This window comes from Rattus rattus, chromosome 6 (assembly GCF_011064425.1).
Source record: "Rattus rattus isolate New Zealand chromosome 6, Rrattus_CSIRO_v1, whole genome shotgun sequence".
NCBI classification, from domain to species: Eukaryota; Metazoa; Chordata; class Mammalia; order Rodentia; family Muridae; genus Rattus; species Rattus rattus.
In genome coordinates this window covers 14,954,430-14,972,142 of record NC_046159.1, presented here as the reverse complement: position 1 = coordinate 14,972,142, position 17,713 = coordinate 14,954,430, and the positions used below count along the sequence as shown (strand labels likewise).

The window sequence follows — 17,713 nt, the reverse complement described above, 5'->3', positions numbered from 1 at the left end:
GAAACAAAGGAACACGTTGGCATTGAGAAAAACCCTGATAAGTGCAATATTGCATGTCTGTTAAGTTCTTCACTAGCTAAAGCCCACACCCAGTTTAGAAGACTCAGTAAATAGCCACTCTATTAGAAATCTCCACCACACATTGACCTAACAACTTTGAGCAGTGTTAGTAGAGTTCTGCTCTAAGAACATACTTAGTGGCTGTAAAGTTGTCTCCCCACAAAAGATTACTTTTTGGCAATACTACTTTCTTAAGCTCCACTTGTATTAAAACTCAGGAAGACAAGGTTGGGGATTTGGCTCAGTGGTAGAGCGCTTGCCTAGCAAGCGCAAGGCCCTGGGTTCGGTCCCCAGCTCCGAAAAAAAGAAAAAAAAAAACCTCAGGAAGACTTAGAAGACCTCAGAATTTTAGTTCTCAATTTTCCTGTGCGGGAAACAACTAAACATTTGTCTGGTTCCTAATGGGTTTTGTTGAGTGCTCTCCTCCAAGCCAGCTTGTAACCAGTACACAAGATTCCACAGTCATTGTAGATCTTATTCTAGAAATGTGCAGTGTGGTAAATAAAGTGGAGGCCAAATGGTATATGTCTGCAGTCCTAGCCACTCAGGAGTGTGCGAAAAACTGCTTAAGCCCAAAACATCAAAACTAGCCTGGGCTACATATTGTAACCTCCATCTCAAAATAAACAAAACTCAGTTAAATCTGTCTCTAAACAGATGCTTGTTAACAACAACAACAACAAGAAATCTACTCGAAGACGTGAACAGGCCTGCAGGAGCTCAGCAAGGCACCTGCCACTAGTTTTAATGGTGCACATTCCATTTCCAGGACCAATTCCTTCAAGCTGTCCAAGACCTTCGGATGTATGCCATGAAGCATGTCCATATGTGCAAACACAATAAACTGAAGTGTAATTTCAATTTTTAATTAAAAAATTAACAATTATAAATGGTGGAATATCTCTCATGAGCTGATAATTTGATTTTCTTACAGTCCATGCTTGAAGTGACACAACACATGCCATTTAAAAGTCTTAAGTCCATCCTCCAATCCTCAACCACATTCTCACATCAGAAAGATCTTTAAAAATACAAAATAAAACAAACACACCTAAGCATGGCAGTACACTCCTGTAACACCAGTACTTGAGAAGCAGAGGCAGGAGAATCAGAAGTTCAAGACCAACTCTCAGCTGCATGGTGAACTTTAAGCCAGCCTTCGTAACTCCTGACTCAAAAAAAAAAACCCCAACAACAAATTAGCCACTGGGTTCTCCTAGCCTTGCACTCCCTCACTGAAGGCGACATGAAGAGGCTGGAGGTGTAAGCCAGAGGCATCTTTGGCTGTTTCCTGACAGCACGGGTAAGTTAAGGAAAGTAAGATAACCTGTAATTTAAAGGAAGGTGCTGCTCTTGAGGAAGAACAGAACCGTCTTCATGGCCAACTTGACCACATGTGACTGCCATCCATGGTACTAAAATACTGGATAGGGACAGATATGGACCTTCACTTTAGGAGCCATGCTATATACCCAGGGGACTCAATCTGTCCAGAGGGAACCTCATTTCCCAGTTTACACAAGGTACCATAGGGCCACTTCTATAACAAAGACGGGATTGAGAAACCTGGCTTCTTTGTTTCATCCCCCAATGTCCTCACTCTCCAATACTAACCTTCTGGGTCACCTGTGGACATCCTCAAAGCTCATGTCCTCACCTCCTCAAGTCCTGACATAAATGCCACTTTAGTATAGATCTTTCTGACAACCCTATTAACCATGCATTCTCTGCCACCACATTTTTTAACTTCCTCTTTTTTTTTTTTTTTTTTTTCTTTTTTTTTTTTGGAGCTGGGGATCGAACCCAGGGCCTTAAGCTTCCTAGGCAAGCGCTCTACCACTGAGCTAAATCCCCAACCCCATTTTCTTCCTCTTAATACTTCTGTATAATACTTATCACTATATAGCCCTCATACTTTCTCTCTCTCTCTTTTTCAATCTCAGTCCTCATACCTTCCTCTTAGCAGTTCTGGGCAAATACAAGGTTGGTGAAGGCAGGTACTTCTGTCTATTTCATCCATTTCCAATGAATTTTCCAATGGTTACAATAAGGCAAGTGCTTAATACATACTGAATGAAAGAATGAAAAGATTATATAAAGAAATAAGCATTGAATGGCAACAAAGGCAGCCTTGTAGCCTTGATTTTGAAAATACAAGAAACAGGTATAAATGAAAAACTCCAACAGGTCACACATCACACAGAGTGCCATTTAATCCCTGTATTATCAACACGTCACACATCACACAGAGGGATAATTTAATCCCTATATTATCATTTTACAGATAAGGAAGTTGTAGCTTAGAAAAGTTAAAGGATTCTCAAGACTGTTAAAGCTACTAAGTAGGAGGCCACACATTCACCAGAGCCACCCATTTCTTCATTTATTTTACTTAACAATAATCCTGAGTGCCCACCACACACCAGAAGCCATAGTCTAGGCACTGCAGATACATTAGCAAAGAAAACAGAACAAAGCCACTGCTTCATGGGCTCCACAGTAAGCACTGACAGAGCAAGGGAAGTTACAATGTGTAAACAGTGGAGTTCTCCATCACATTACACACAGCCAACAGTGAGTGCTATGGAAAGGAAGCAGCGGGACCCTGGCACTGACACTGGTAAAAGGAGGTTTTCCACGGTAAGCGCTGCAGACTATGTCTTGCTGTGCAGGTCACAATTAAGCAAAGACAAGAAGGATGGCCGTGGAAAGTTTTGCAAAAAGACCATTCAAGCATATTATGAAGTAGGGGCTATGCTCATGTTGGGCCTTGAAGGCCTTGCAAGAGCCAGGGTTTTTACACTGCATGAGCTTGACTGCCGTCACACTTGAGCCCAGAAATAAGCTGGTCTGACTTTTAAAATCAGTAAGATGTATATGATGTGGGAATACTTTTGAAAGTAAGAACTTACACATTAAGCTCTTCCTAGTACACGGAACCTAATACAACTACATGCAAATATTAAGTGGTACTCAAGAAGAGCACACCAGAAGCCTTGAAGCACTGCTGACTGTACCAGACAGTCAACCAACTAAGGGCCGTAAGCGCTGACCACACCCCCACCCCCGGGGTCAGTCACCAACCAACCCACTAACCCACTAACCCACTAACCAACCAACCCACTAACCAACCAACCAACCCACTAACCCACTAACCCACCAACCAACCAACCCACCAACCAACCAACCCACTAACCCACGGGGCACGTGCACAGTGAGCTCAGGAAGCCTTCTCGTGTTACTGCCGGCTCCATTCCCTAACGGTTCTCCCTCCATCCTCTCCTTGCACCCGAAGCTGAAGCTGTTGAGAGATGCCCACTGTGATGCTTACTCCCTCCTCCCTTCCCTTCCCTGACTCACCGATCGGCTCCTCAACTTGTCCTTCACCACCACTCCCCGAAACTGTCCTCATGCTCACTCAGACCACCCCTGGCCAACATGGATGCAAACCATCTAAAGGGTAAATTCTACTTTTCAGCCCTCACCTAGCCTCTCAGAGCTGTCGACAGCTGCTCTCTTCTTTGGCACCTCAATGCTGTCTGCTGTGATTGCCTCTCTGGCTGTGCCAATTCTCAAACCTGTCTTCCTGAACCAGTTATTTGGGCTGCCAGGTCCCTTCTTACTCTCCACAAGGAATTAAAAACTATGGCGCATAACCCAAACCTGGTCTGGTGCCCTTCTCTGTAATGCTGTCTGTGGCTGCTGTCATCTACAGCGGACAGAGCTGGACGGAGCCGGGTAGGTATAACAGAGCCCACACATCTCGTGTCTAAAACCTGCTACCTGGAGCCCAGCGCTCCTTTCCAGGTAGGGAACCTCATGTAAACACCTCAGCTCTAAAACACACGCCTCAGCCTTCCCACTGCCTTCTGGTAGTGTGCTGACGCCGACACTGATGCCGACGCTGACGCCAGCTTGGAAACCATCTCTGCCTTGCTCCATTTCTCTGCTTCCCTACACTGAGTTCACTTCAAACATCCTCACTAACTCTAAAGCACAGCCAGAGGCCATGAGCATCTCTCCATCACCAACCATCACCGCCACACTGCAGTCCACGTTTCCCCAGAGTCACACCGCTTTTCACCCATTCTGACAGCAACTCTATGGCTGTTACTCACATTTTTAAAATGAGAAAAATTAAGGGTTAAAAAAATTGTTTGGGGCAGACTGGAGAGATAGCCCAGCAGTTAAAAGCGCTCATTGTCTGCTAATCCAGGTTCAATTCCAATACTCACAAGGCCAACTCATAACTGTCTGTAACTCCAGTTTCAGGAGATCTGACGCCCTCACAAAGACAAATATGCAAGCAAAACAAAACACCAATGCGTAAAAAAGTTTAAAAAGTTAATCATAACAGTGTAATATTTTTAAAAACTGCAAAAAGAAAAATACGATTCTTTTTTGTGTGGGATTCTCTAAAGCATAACTGCTTAATCATAACCTGTGTTCTTTGTTCACACCTGAGCCGATTTCTCAAAAGAGTACATCCTTCTCTATAGGATACACTTTTCAGGTAACGACAATGTAATTTCACTAATTAATTACATTTAAAATCTTACACTAAGCTGCTACTTTCTGACAGTCTCCTGTCTCCCAAGACTCTTCCTGACCTGATGTCCATATATCTTTTGACCATTTGCTAATTTTCTTATCCAACTCTCAAGACATGGACGTCTACATATACTTAAGCCATACACCAGGTTTTCCATAGCCAACAATGCTGTAATATGTTTTTTGTTAGCACTGTGTTCATTTTTTTTAAAGAATTATTTATTTTATGTATGGGAGAACATTGTAGTTGTCTTCAGATCCACAGAAGAGAGCATCAAATCCAATTACAGATGGTTGTGAGCCACCATGTGGTTGCTGGGATTTGAACTCAGGACCTCTGGAAGAGCAGTCAGTGCTCTTAACCACTGAGCCATCTCTCCAGCCCCCCTGTGCGCTCATTTTTAATGTGAAATTTTTGTCAGTTTTTAAAAAGATATTGTAGAGTGTGGTGGTTTGAGTAGGAATGGCCTCCGGTGGCTCACAGATTTGAATGCTTGGTCTCTGGCAGGATACTATTAGATGTGCCTTTGTTGGAGGAAGTGTGTCATTGTAGGGGTGGGCTATGAGGTTTCGAAGGTTCGAGCCAGGCCCAGTGTCACTCTCTTCTTGTTGTCTATGGATCTGGCTGTAGAATTCTCAGCTCCTCCAGCACCATGTCTGCCTGCGTGATACCACGCTTCCTGCCATGATAAGAACGGGCTGAACCTCTGAACCGTAAGCCAGCTGCAACTAAATGTTATCCTTTATAGAGTTGCCTTAGTCACGGTATCTCTTCACAGCAACACAACTTGGACTAAAACATCGGGATACCCTTCTCTCTCTCATCATTTCAAACTCTGGGCCCAGGCAAGATGAGAAGACCTAGAGTCAAGCAGTGACTGCACACATGGGCACTGGTCCCACCTGTCAACCACTGCTTCACCCTGGGTTTAACTTCTTCATGAGCATTGTCTGTACGGCTTCATGCACAATTAAAATATTATTTGTCCTGTGTTATGTATTTCAAAGAAATATATTAGAATTTCCTTTGTTCTATTGTATGTACTGCTCTTCCGTATGACTAAGTAAGCATTCTGTATGAATACTCGCGTGCTTCTCTGACACTACACATTCTTTACTAAATACTTAAGCTCAAGAGTAAAAGACAACTCTTGCATAAATTAAACTGCTATCATGAATTAAGCAGCAAAACCTGGTGTATCTCCCCAGTCTTACCTTTTTATTATACAATGTTTTACTCTTTAAAAAAAATTTTTAAGCATTCTCAAAACATTGCTTTGTCTTCTAATTCTAGCTGCTCCTGGAGAATGCTGTAACTTACCACTACAGGTCCTGTTGTCAGCATTCAGGGAGTAGTGGGCAGGGCATCCACACACAAAACCTCCAACAGGCACAGCCAAGCAGAGGTGGGAGCAGTGCCCGTTGCTGGAGGCACATTCATTCCACCCTGCCTGCCGGGAAGAGTGAAAGACTAGGATGTCCATCACATAATCCAAATGGCCCTGGATGATGGTGCGGTTTTGGCCACTGGTTTTGTTGGCACGTTCAATGCTGCGTCGGCTCCAGTCTGTCCAGTAGATGTAATCTTGGTACTGAGTTAAGCCAAAAGGATGAGGCAAGTCATCTGCTATAACTTCACGGTTGAGTCCTATTTTGGGAAAGTCAGTAGACAAGGGAGAGGCGTAAGCGTGTGAGGAACAAGTATCTTTTTGGGGGAAAAAAAGGTGGCATAAGAAACATTAAATTTGTAAGCAATTTAAAATAGAACACTTTATTTAAAAGCAATTCTAAAACCAGATAAGACCTCTGAAACTAGTCCATCTTAATCTGATCCATGCCTAAAACTCATCTCTCTTTATACATCACTAAGTTTCTTTAAACTCCTATGATCTATTTTGATTTTGGTTTTATTTCCTCTGCATGAGGACTTACAATTCAGTATTTCATTCTCCCTTCCACAAAAAGATGGGGGCGAAATACATGTGCACATGAGTATCCTCTTCATAAATATCAGTACAGATCCAATAGTAATAAAACTGCATACTATATAAATAAATAACTCTAAGTCATCAGGCGACTATTAATAATAATAAAAAGGTGCGATTCTAGAATAGCTGCAGACACAAAGTGTCAGCCACAGCATCGAAACAAGGATGAGTGGCAGCCACTGACTTTACATAAATCACCTAGGAAAAAAAAAAAAATCTAGTGACGTTTACCGAGCATATTTGAAGATTCTATTAAGTTAGTGTCCAGGTCTGTCCAGTAAAGCCGCCTCTTAGCATAGTCGATGGTAAGGCCATTTGCTCGACCCACATTTGGAACTAATGTAGTGCGTTCACTTCCATCCATAGCCGCTCTGTCAATCTTAGGCTTCCCTCCCCACTCAGTCCAATACATAAACCTGGATTCAAAACAGTAGAAATTTAACAGTTCAGCTTGATTTTCTGGAGAAACAGGTCATATTCATGTATAGTAACTGAATAAACTTGGAAAATTTATAGTAAGTCAAGTAAGTGGATAAAAAGTCATGGCTACATTTCTTCAAGCTCTAGTCATTCCAACTAATTGTGCCCTGCGCTCCCACAGAGGTGTGGTCACGCAGCTCTCCTCAGCATGTCAATCAGACTGTGCTACCCAGGCCAGGAATTAGAGACAAACAATGACTTCTTTACTGCAGCATTAACATTTATAAAAATAGTACCAAAAAAAAAAAAAAAAAAGGATTAATGATCCAGTCTAAGAATCTGGTTTACTTTACTAAAATATCTTTCTATATTTCTGAGTGAAAGCAACTTCAAATTTTTAAACACTGGTTTACCTTCCAACTTATATAAATCAACTTTCTTCAAAAACAAGCTGTAAAAGTATACTAATGTAAAAATAAACAGTGGCTTTGGAAAGGCTCATGTTAAAGGCAAAGACAGAAAATATATTTGGTTATACAGTTCAAGAAAACATACTACACAAATATGCACAATGTATACCATCCTAGTATGTTGGCTGAGCAATTAATACAATACTAATATCCTTATGACATTTAAAATTCTCAGCTACTTACACCTTACTTTTCTGAAGATTCACTTTAATCTTTTTTTTTTTTTTTAATCGTGTCAAGCCAGGAGAGGAAGAGAGGAAGAGAGAGAGAGAAGAGAGAGAGAGAGAGAGAGAGAGAGAGAGAGAGAGAGAGAGAGGAAGAGCGGAAGGAAGAGTGAGGAAGAGTGGAAGAAGAATGAGAGTGAGGAAGAAGAGTGAGCTCACTTTAATCTTAATGCTCCATAGGGCTTTTTATATATGGAAGGCCAAAACAGTGAAGAAGTATGAAATCTCTCATATCTCATGTTTCCAAGTCAGTTAAATGGCACAGCTAGAACTAGAACCTCACTCTTAACCAAATACCTCCCCAGCTAAGCTGGTCAGCTGCTAGTGCTTAGCACTGAGCCTGGGGAAATCACTCCACACACTGGCTCCCATGAAATGCTTAAGGACAGACACTCACTCAACAGCCTGCCAACTGACAGTTCACTTGGTAGCAATTTATCTGCTATGAAAATTAGAGTTGTTTGCATTTGTTCTTGTCAGTTTAAAGCCATGTGCACACTACTGCAATCCAAAGAGAAACAACTATGACGGGGCAACCTATACTAGAGTCCTTAGTTGTTAGCACTGAATTTTTCTGACTGGCATGTAGTGCTTAAAGCAAAGATCACCACAATCCCACCTCAGTTTCTGTACACAAAGACACTGTCCTTCACAAGGCCCCCCCACTAGATGAACAAAGACCTAATAGTGGACTTGATGTGAGGATTCCACTAGAAACTATGTTCTTAATTTTCAGATATCTCAGCTCCTACATGAAACCTGCTCAACTCCTGTAATAAGGACTGCCTAACCCTGAAAGAAGTGTGCTGTAATGAACATGTCAGTTAGTCTGTTACATAACACCACGATTTCCTAAGTTTACAATAAAGACTAATTGCCTACTTTAAAATTAATGGGTATTCTTAAATGCAACTTTGGGGCAAGGTTTTGGGTTTGATTACCAATAGAGTGTGTGTGTGTGTGTGTGTGTGTGTGTGTGTGTGTGTGTGTGTGTGTGTGTGTGTGTGTGTGTAGAGACACACACAGATTAAAAATGAATGGCACTTTTTAAATCTACCCCTCTACCTGTGGGGATACACTCTAATACACTTCCCCTCGATTCTGTATATATCTGAAACTACAATAGTAACAAACCCTATATAAGCTATGTTGTTTTTCTATACTCACCTGTGATAAAGGTTAATGTGGCCCCCAAGGACTAGCAACTAATAAAAAATAGGAAAAACATATAGCATAATAAAAGCAATCTCAAACTCATGATCTTCTCATCTCTTGAATGCTTTACCTAATTATTTCTAGACCCCTGGGAACCAGAACTGTGGAACGCAGAACCAGAACTTGGGAGTGGGGGCCCACACTAGCTGTTTCTCAGTATGGAACACTGCTATACAGTGTTTCCAGTAGAGGTCGGGACTCCACGTACTGAAGGGGTCTGAGCGAGAGCAAGCAAGTGTACAATGATGATAACAACACTGTTCACTCAGTATGTTAAAGGTGACCAATGAATACTTTATTATGAAATCTATCTCACTTTCTTTAGCGAATGTTATTATAGCGAAGTAAATTTTAGTAATGAATTATTATTAAACAGCAAACTATGAATGGCCTGAGTTCATCTGGTTTTGAGGTAAGTTGTTAATCTGTAGCTGGCTTGAACTCATGATGTAATAAGGCTGTTCTTGAACTCCCAGGAATGTTTCTGCCTCAGCATGCCAAGTGCTGGTCCTACAAGTATGAGCCTCTATGCCCCGCAATACCTGGTTTTAAAATGAATCTTTCCTATAATTTAGTTGTCACATTATTAATAAACATTAAGACATCGAGGATGTAATCATAACCAGTGTGTGATGAAGCTATAAAGAATACATACATAAAGCTATTTACCCTTCAGCAGGATCCAATGCCAGAGCTCGGGGACTGTCAAGGTCTTTCCATACCAAAACCTGTCGGTGCTGTCCATCCAACTTTGACACCTCAATGCGATTTGTTCCTGTGTCTGCCCAGTATAAGTTCTTCCCAAGCCAGTCCACTGCCATGCCTTCTGGGTAATCTAAGCCGAACTCTACCACATGTTCCAGTGCACTGCCATTCATAAAAGCTCTGCTAATAGTCTGCAAAAATAAAATTTGCAACTAAGACACATGGTTTAAAGTTAAAAAGGTTATTCAGAAGTCTGGACTTTATTGGTGGTACAAAGATAGAGAAGGGACAATTTTTAATAAATGTAACTATAATTAAGCTACTTCAGGGGAAAACTTCTAAAACGAAGAATCAAAAATTTTTCCTATTAAGGCAATGAAATGAGATGCCTCGTTCGCATACGTGTGTGTGTGTGTGTGTGTGTGTGTGTGTGTGTGTGTTTATTTTTTCTTGTCTGGTGTGTTGTATATACACTGGGTATGCACAAGTCAGAGACTAACACTGGGTGTCTTCCTCCATTGTTTGTCACTATATTCTTCAAAGACAGAGTCTCTCACTGCACCAGAAGCTCACTGTTTGAGCTACACTGACAAGCAAGTGAGCTCTTGGGATCTCCTATCTCCACTTCTCAACACTGGAGTTCCAGACATACATAGCCTTTTACATGGGTATTAGGGGTTTGAACTCAGGTCATCACATACACATTCTTACCACCCATGGAGCCGTCTCCCCAAAATGAGTTTTCTTTGGAAATTTCTAGGTAATCTAGTGAATAAGAAGGGACCAAAATGCTATAAAGCTTACTGGTAGTCCACTTTCTGAAGACACCTGAAATTACCCTAGGCCACTGTGTCAATTCAGATCTTAGCCACCTCTAAACTCATAAAACAAACAGAACCAATTTTTATATCATCATTATGGTTTTGAACCCCATAAATTTTAAAGGTTCGTAATAGATGTTAGTAGTAGCCTTACCAGTTCTAGGCCAAGTTGTATATAAGTGGCACGTATCTGCAGATACTCTCATTTAACACAAGAGTCCTGCAAGATGGGAGGTCACTCAGCTAAGCCCAAGGTTTATTTACACCCCACACACACTCAATTAGTGGACTTTCTTAAATACCACTAGAATCCAACTACCTGGCCGCAACATTTCATGTTGTTTGCAAGTTATAAGTGCATAACAGTTATCAGAAATAAAGCCATGATCTAAAAGACTATCGTCCAGATTTTAGTCAAGCGTTTCTCTCACTTTCTCAGTAAGCTTCTCAATATTAAAGCTAGAAAAAAGAAAACACAGGATGCTGTAATGCACACTCAGGACTCTCCGCCACAGCTTACATAGGCCTCTGTGAGTGATGCACCTGTGTGTGCACGACACTGTAATTGAAGGCCTCCCTGTCAGCCCCTGCATTAGCACGTCAAGCTTCGTGCTAACCTTCAGGGATATATCGGTCCAGTAAATTCTGTTGTCTGTGACATCAAAATCCAAAGCAGAAGCTTCTTTGACACCAGTGAGAGGAATGGCCACATTATTGTTGTTTGTTTCCAAAGAGATGCGCCTTATGTCTGCTCTCCGTGAGAACAGAAGGAAAGCCTCAGGAACAATGCATGTCTTCATGTCACTAATGAGCTCAAAGCCAATGGGACAGGCACATCGAAGGCCCTGAGGCCTGTACAGGCAAAGATGGCTACATCCTCCATTCTCCTCAGCACAGGGGTTAGAACCTAAAAGAAAATATGTTACAAGAATACAGAAAAGCACACACATTGACAAAATCAACACATATTCACATTTAGTTCATAAGGATATGACTGTGTTAGTCCTAACCTAGTTCCAACTCTATTTTTATAAACAAGCAGTATCAGGATTACTCGTGAGAAAAATACCAGCAAACCTTTTGTACCTACAGTAAGCTGTAAACTAAGGTGAGATATATATATATATATCAGAAATAAAGCCATGATCTAAAAGACTATCGTCCAGATTTTAGTCAAGCGTTTCTCTCACTTTCTCAGTAAGCTTCTCAATATTAAAGCTATATATATATCTCACAATGAGTTCCTTTGACAAAACTGGCTGCCTATGGATCTACACGCAGCAGACCACACTGTGACGTCAGCATATGAGGCAGGTATAGTAAAGATGATTTTAAATTGATTCAAGCATCAATGATTCACCTTACACTCTGCTGCTTCTCGTCATCTTTCCTAGGTCTAGATGTACTCAGAGACTCTGGGGCGACTCACCAATGACTCTGTGAACGCTGGTGGCCTTCAGTCCCATGAGGTCTGGCAGCTGGTCTATTATGACCTCCCTCTCTGCACTCCGCTTGTGCACTCTCTCGATGCTCCGCCTCTGCCAGTCAGTCCAGTAGACATAGTCACCCAGCAAGGTAAACCCAAATATGTGAGGGATTTTGTCTTCCACCAGCACTCGTCTCCCAGTGCCGTCGGTATTCATAACCTTCAGGTTTGAGATGGGAGAGGAGGAGGAGGGGGTCTAGGTCAGAACCCTTGAATGTGTGTAAAATGGAAACTCCCACCATCTACTGCATGAAAACTCCAAGTCTCAAAAGTGCTGCTAAGACAGTGTCACAAAATACAACATGATTTAGTGATAATTATTTCAAACATTCACCTTACGTTCATATTTGACCTCTTTTTCTAATTTCTTATTATCCTTCCTTTAAAATTTTTCTGGTAAGCTTAGATTTAATATGAGAAACTCTTCTGCTAAATGACTCAAAATTAAACATAAATTATCATTAAGTTTGCATGTGTTTCAGATTATAAAGTATATAACACTATTTTGTTTCACAACATTGTATTTCATCCTTTCAAAGGACTGCTTTTAAGGAATGTTTTAATGTAGTTTCAAAGGAAACTAAGGTTCATTAAAGTCATATACCACTTGTAAAGAGTTGGTATCTTTAATTCTGTTATGTAAGTAACAACCACCACCAAAAGTTTAATAAAGTGGAAAGATACCTCGTCAGTCCCTCCTGTGAGGTCTGCTGTACCTGGAGCTGCAATCCGTATGTGCACATACATGTACATGTGCACATACATGTACATGTGCACATACATGTCGAGATCAGGGCTATACCCCTTCTTCCCAATTTCACAAGCACAATGTTAATGAATCCAGCCTTGCACTTGTGGCAATCTGTACTAATCTTGTTTTGAAAGATTGAGAACGCTTCCTACTGTTTAATTCTCTAAGAGTATTGCTACAGTTTTAAGTGGCCTGTGTCCTAGGTGAATCAGTCTTCAGATACCTTATGCTGGTACTGAACATATGAACATGTGAACAACGTCTACCTCAACAAACCTTAAGAGGCATCAGAGAGAATCTCACATGAAAATATTAACTTTTTAATCCAGGAAGAAATACTGCATGTAAGGGGCTGAGAATATAGCTCAGCACACAGGAAACCCCAAGTTCAATCCCCAGCACCTCAAAAACAAAAACAAAAACAAAAACAAAACCAGGAAGAGGCACAGTGCTGCACACGCCCACAAGATTAACACTGGGACAGGAAGGAAGAGGCTGAGACTAGGGAAGGACTTGGAGGCCAGCACAGGGCTCCTGAGGCAGGGAAGGTAAGGTGACAGGGTATTCCTAGTAAGTCAGCACTGTTAGTGTCCAGATAGGCAACCAGATGTTGTCTTCTCTACCATCTCTAAAAGCTCACACACGTTTACCCAATTTCCATCAAAGAAACCTGGCACTCAGAAACTGACCACACAAAACTGTTGTGTGTCCCTGTATTGTCACTTACAAGTTTCAATAATATTGGATATACAGCTAATGGAAGATTATATTCATTTTTCTATCACATATAAAGAGATTATTAGGCAACTATTTATAACAGTAACAATGTTTTCTAAAGATCAAAAACTAAACACTATTCCATATCTTCATGAAACACTTATTAAAGTTAACAATTAATTTGAAAAAAAAAAGACTGTTTTGAATATTCATGTTTTCTTGCAATAAGTCATTCTTAAGATAAACTTTATGTGTAAGTAAGATTCTCGTTTTTATTTTCTGGTCTGTACATCTGTTCCTGGGTGAGTAGATGAGCATGCATGCGAGTGCGAACGGAAAACAGAAGAGGGTGGGGGACTCTCTAGAACTGGAGTTATTGGCAGCTATAAGCTGCCCGTTGTGAGCAAACCAAACTCTGGTTCTGTATAAGAGACAAATGCTTTTAACTGCTGAGTTACCTTCCTATTTTAGGTAAAATATATCAGTATAAAAATAAACAGTGAGAAGGAGCCAGTTATTTGTGTCTAACTTGAATGTGTGCTCTAGCAGGAGCCTCAAACTCCTTCTACAGTCACTATTCAAGGACCAAACACTTCAGTAATGTTAAGTGGCCTTTAAACTGGGGATATGATGAAATGAAACTTCTATTATAAATAAGGCAAAGCACGAGAAACTATCCTGTCTGTATGCCTGGCTTTTTTTTTTTTTTTTTGACACAAAACTTAGTTTAATAGAAATTTTGTTTGTAGTTCTTACACTCTCAGTGTGAGCTGTGCTAGAACTGGCTGCCCCACAAGTAGCCCAGTCCTGGGGGCAAAGGAGAAAGGGGAAGAGGCCCATTCTTCCTTCTCCTTCTCCTGCCCTCCTCTGAGATTCAGAAAGGAGAGCAAATGAAATCTCAAGCCTAGGACTTTTCCTCCACACCCATTCCTAGAGTTGGAGGATAGTGACCAAGAGATGGAGAAAGGGACAGAAAGAAAAAATGTTGATTCAAAAATGAGAGGCCAGGAAACAATTTATACTCTTTTACCCTTAATGCTTATGATACTTACTTTTAAACTCTTGGTTTCTCCTACTACAAAATATGTATACAGTTCATAAAAATGGATGAGAGAGAGAGAGAGAGAGAGAGAGAGAGAGACAGAGACAGAGACAGAGACAGAGACATAGGAGAAAGATACAATGGATGGATAGAGATGGATAGATAGATAGATAGATAGATAGATAGATAGATAGATAGATAGATAGGAGAAAGAATGGATGGATAGATATATAGGTAAGAGAAAGATAGAAGGATGTACAGGTAGGTAGGTAGGTAGGTAGGTAGGTAGGTAGGTAGGTAGGTAGGTAGATGGGTGGATGGATTGATAGATGGACAGACAGTTGGACAGACAGACAGAAAACCCTGCCTACTTGAGAGGACTTGAGGGCATAAAGGCATAAGGAAGTCACAGTAGAGTGAATATAACAACTGGGAGTAAAAGAATAAAAATTACTATGGTTGCTATCATCATGTCTATAAAGCCTTGCTCTCCACTCTCCGCTCTTCACTCTTAGTTTACCAACGCTCTTAAAAGCACAATCTGTAATACATTTTACATTTTATTTATTTTAGTGTTCATTTTCTGAGATAGGATCTCACAATACAGCCCAAACTAGACACAAACTCAAGATTCTCCTGCTTTAAGCCCCTGGTAATGGGGTGGCAGAAATGTAGCTTCATTCCCAGTTTAAATACACTTTCAGAGTATCAGGACCATAATCCTCAAATGGGGTTGTGAGGATTGCTGAAAATACTTTGTGAGAGCTCTCAGACCAGCTCCATAACAACAGCCAGAACTCATTTGTACAGTGCTCTCACTCTCATTCCTACAGTGTTATGACTTAGACCACAAATGCTCTTCTTCCCCAAATTTTAAACCCATGGAAAGGCCATGGCGAGACACAATAGGTCAGGAGAATGGACACATTTTTCCTTTCTAAAGCCAGAGATACAGAAACAATTTTTAGCCCTATTCTCTTACTTCTTAGACTCTTAGGCAGGAAAAGCTTACTTAAAACTCTGTACTTAGGGGTTGGGGATTTAGCTCAGTGGTAGAGCGCTTGCCTAGGAAGCGCAAGGCCCTAGGTTCGGTCCCCAGCTCCAAAAAAAACAAAAAAAAAAAAAAAAAAAAAAAAAAAAAAAAACTCTGTACTTAAAACTCCTCATATTGATAAGATTTAACTTTTATTATTTTTAACTATGTGTAGGTGTTTGTATCTGCATGTGGACCTGTGCACATTAACACAGCTACTCAAGGTGGACAAGGTATCAGGTTCCTGGAGGTGGAGTTACAGCATGCTGGTGTGGTGCTGAGAAATGAAACTGGATCCTTCAGAAAAGGAGCAAATGTATTTAGCTGCTAGCACCTATCCAGCCCACTATGTCCCCATCTTAAATTAAGAGATCATCTGACTTAATCCACCCACACTGGAGTTGGAATCCACACTCTCTATACTCCAGCACACATCTCAAGAATTCCTTCCCAATACTTCCCAGAGCTTCCTTGTACTTAGATCAGGCCTCTTGGGAGAAGTGTATAGGACTGGAATGACCCTACATATCCACTGTTCATCTGACGTTCTTATTTCATTGCCATATTATTTGCATATGCTCTGTGACAACTGCCTCCTCCTCTCATCACTAATTCCTTGCTGCCAACAGATTCTGAACTGGAGCACCGATGAGGGAACTCGAGAGACAGCTCCAACTCCTCTCTTCCCTCAGCTCCCTGCTTTCTACTTCTTTTAATGTTCAATCGTCTAAAATCCCACTGAAATGCCACCAAACTTATTGAGTAAAATCTGATTGTATTTCTTTTTTATTTTTCATTTCTGTTTATTTTACTGATTAGGAAGGAGGGAGAGGAGGGAAGGAGGGAGAGGAAGGAGAGCAGGGAGGGAGGGAGGGAGGGAGGGAGGGAGGGAGGGAGAGGGAAGGAAAGGAAGGAAGGAAGGAAGGAAGGAAGGAAGGAAGGAAGGAAGGAAGGAAGGAAGGAAAGAAACCTGGCTGCATACTTTTCAAGATTAATAGATTTCAAAGATCCTACTGAGTCAACCCAATTTCTGCTCTTAATCTGATGTAGAAAAGTGACTCAGGAAGACATCTCTAATGGCAACCTGAGACTATCAAACCTTCTTATAAGATCATGGTATACTAAAACAATTCTGGTTTGACTAGTTTTATTACTATCTTAAATCAATTATCTCACATTATATTATATTTAATAAATTACACTAATTTGCTGATTACAAAGTTATCCATCTTATTAAGATGAATTTGTCTGTCTAGAAGTACAAATGAGATGACTAAAACGGATACTGTAAAATAAAATTTACATCTCTACCTCAAAATATTAAAGGAACTACCGACTGCTTTCTAGGGCTCTACCTCCCTGTATCATTGTGTTTGTTCATTTGGATGAAGGAGAACTTAATTACAAGATGGCCAAGGGCTGAGGAGATGGCGCAGCTGTTGCAAAAGCACAAGGACCTGACTGCTCCCCAGAAACCACACAAGAGGCTCAGGATGGTGGCACTCTCACAATCCCGACACGGGGAAGATGGGGGCAGGAAGATTCCTAGGGATTTCTGGCCAGCTAGTCTCTCCTACTCAGTGAGCTCCTAAGAGTGCCTCTCTCAAATAAACATGGTGGACAACATCTGAGAAGGACATCTGAGGGTGACTTCTGGCCTCCACATGTACCCACATACATCAACAACCCCTCCCGCCCCCACACACACACACAATAAAAATAAAAGTTTTACTAAAAACTGGAATGATTCAGAGCTAGGAAGCTGCCTGTGGTTGAGAGTACTGGCTGCTCTCTAGTGGACACAAGATCTATCCCCAGGACCAATATGGCAGCTCACAAGCCTCTGTAACTCCAGGTCCAAGGCATCTGATGCCTTCCTGTGGCCTTGCAGGCACATGCATGGTGCACATGAAGCACATATTTATATGCCAACAAAATCCTCATACTCATAAAATAAAAACAATGTTTTTAATGGAAAACTAGACATGAATCTGGATAATACACTAAGAATAAAATTGAAAATCATAAATAGGGGCTGGAGAGATGGCTCAGTGGTTAAGAGCACCGGCTGCTCTTCCAGAGGTCCTGAGTTCAATTCCCAGCCACCACATGGTGGCTCACAACCATCTGTAAAGAGATCCGATGCCCTCTTCTGGTGTGCCTGAAGACAGCAACAGTGTACTTATATATAATAAATGAATAAATCTTTAAAAAAAAAGAAAACAATAAA

General features: G+C 41.1%; 1 protein-coding gene across 1 annotated transcript in view; it reads right to left on the bottom strand.

Annotated features, from left to right (window-relative positions):
- The window catches only part of Lrp6 (LDL receptor related protein 6), a 124,115-nt gene that overhangs the window by 32,409 nt on the left and 73,993 nt on the right, over positions 1-17,713 (bottom strand). Inside the window, exons 8-12 of the mRNA XM_032905546.1 lie at positions 11,884-12,100; positions 11,072-11,361; positions 9,598-9,824; positions 6,831-7,015; positions 5,933-6,259 (exon numbers count right to left, since the gene is read on the bottom strand). Coding sequence (XP_032761437.1) covers positions 5,933-6,259; positions 6,831-7,015; positions 9,598-9,824; positions 11,072-11,361; positions 11,884-12,100 — 1,246 coding nt within the window. The remainder of the gene's footprint in view (positions 1-5,932; positions 6,260-6,830; positions 7,016-9,597; positions 9,825-11,071; positions 11,362-11,883; positions 12,101-17,713) is intronic.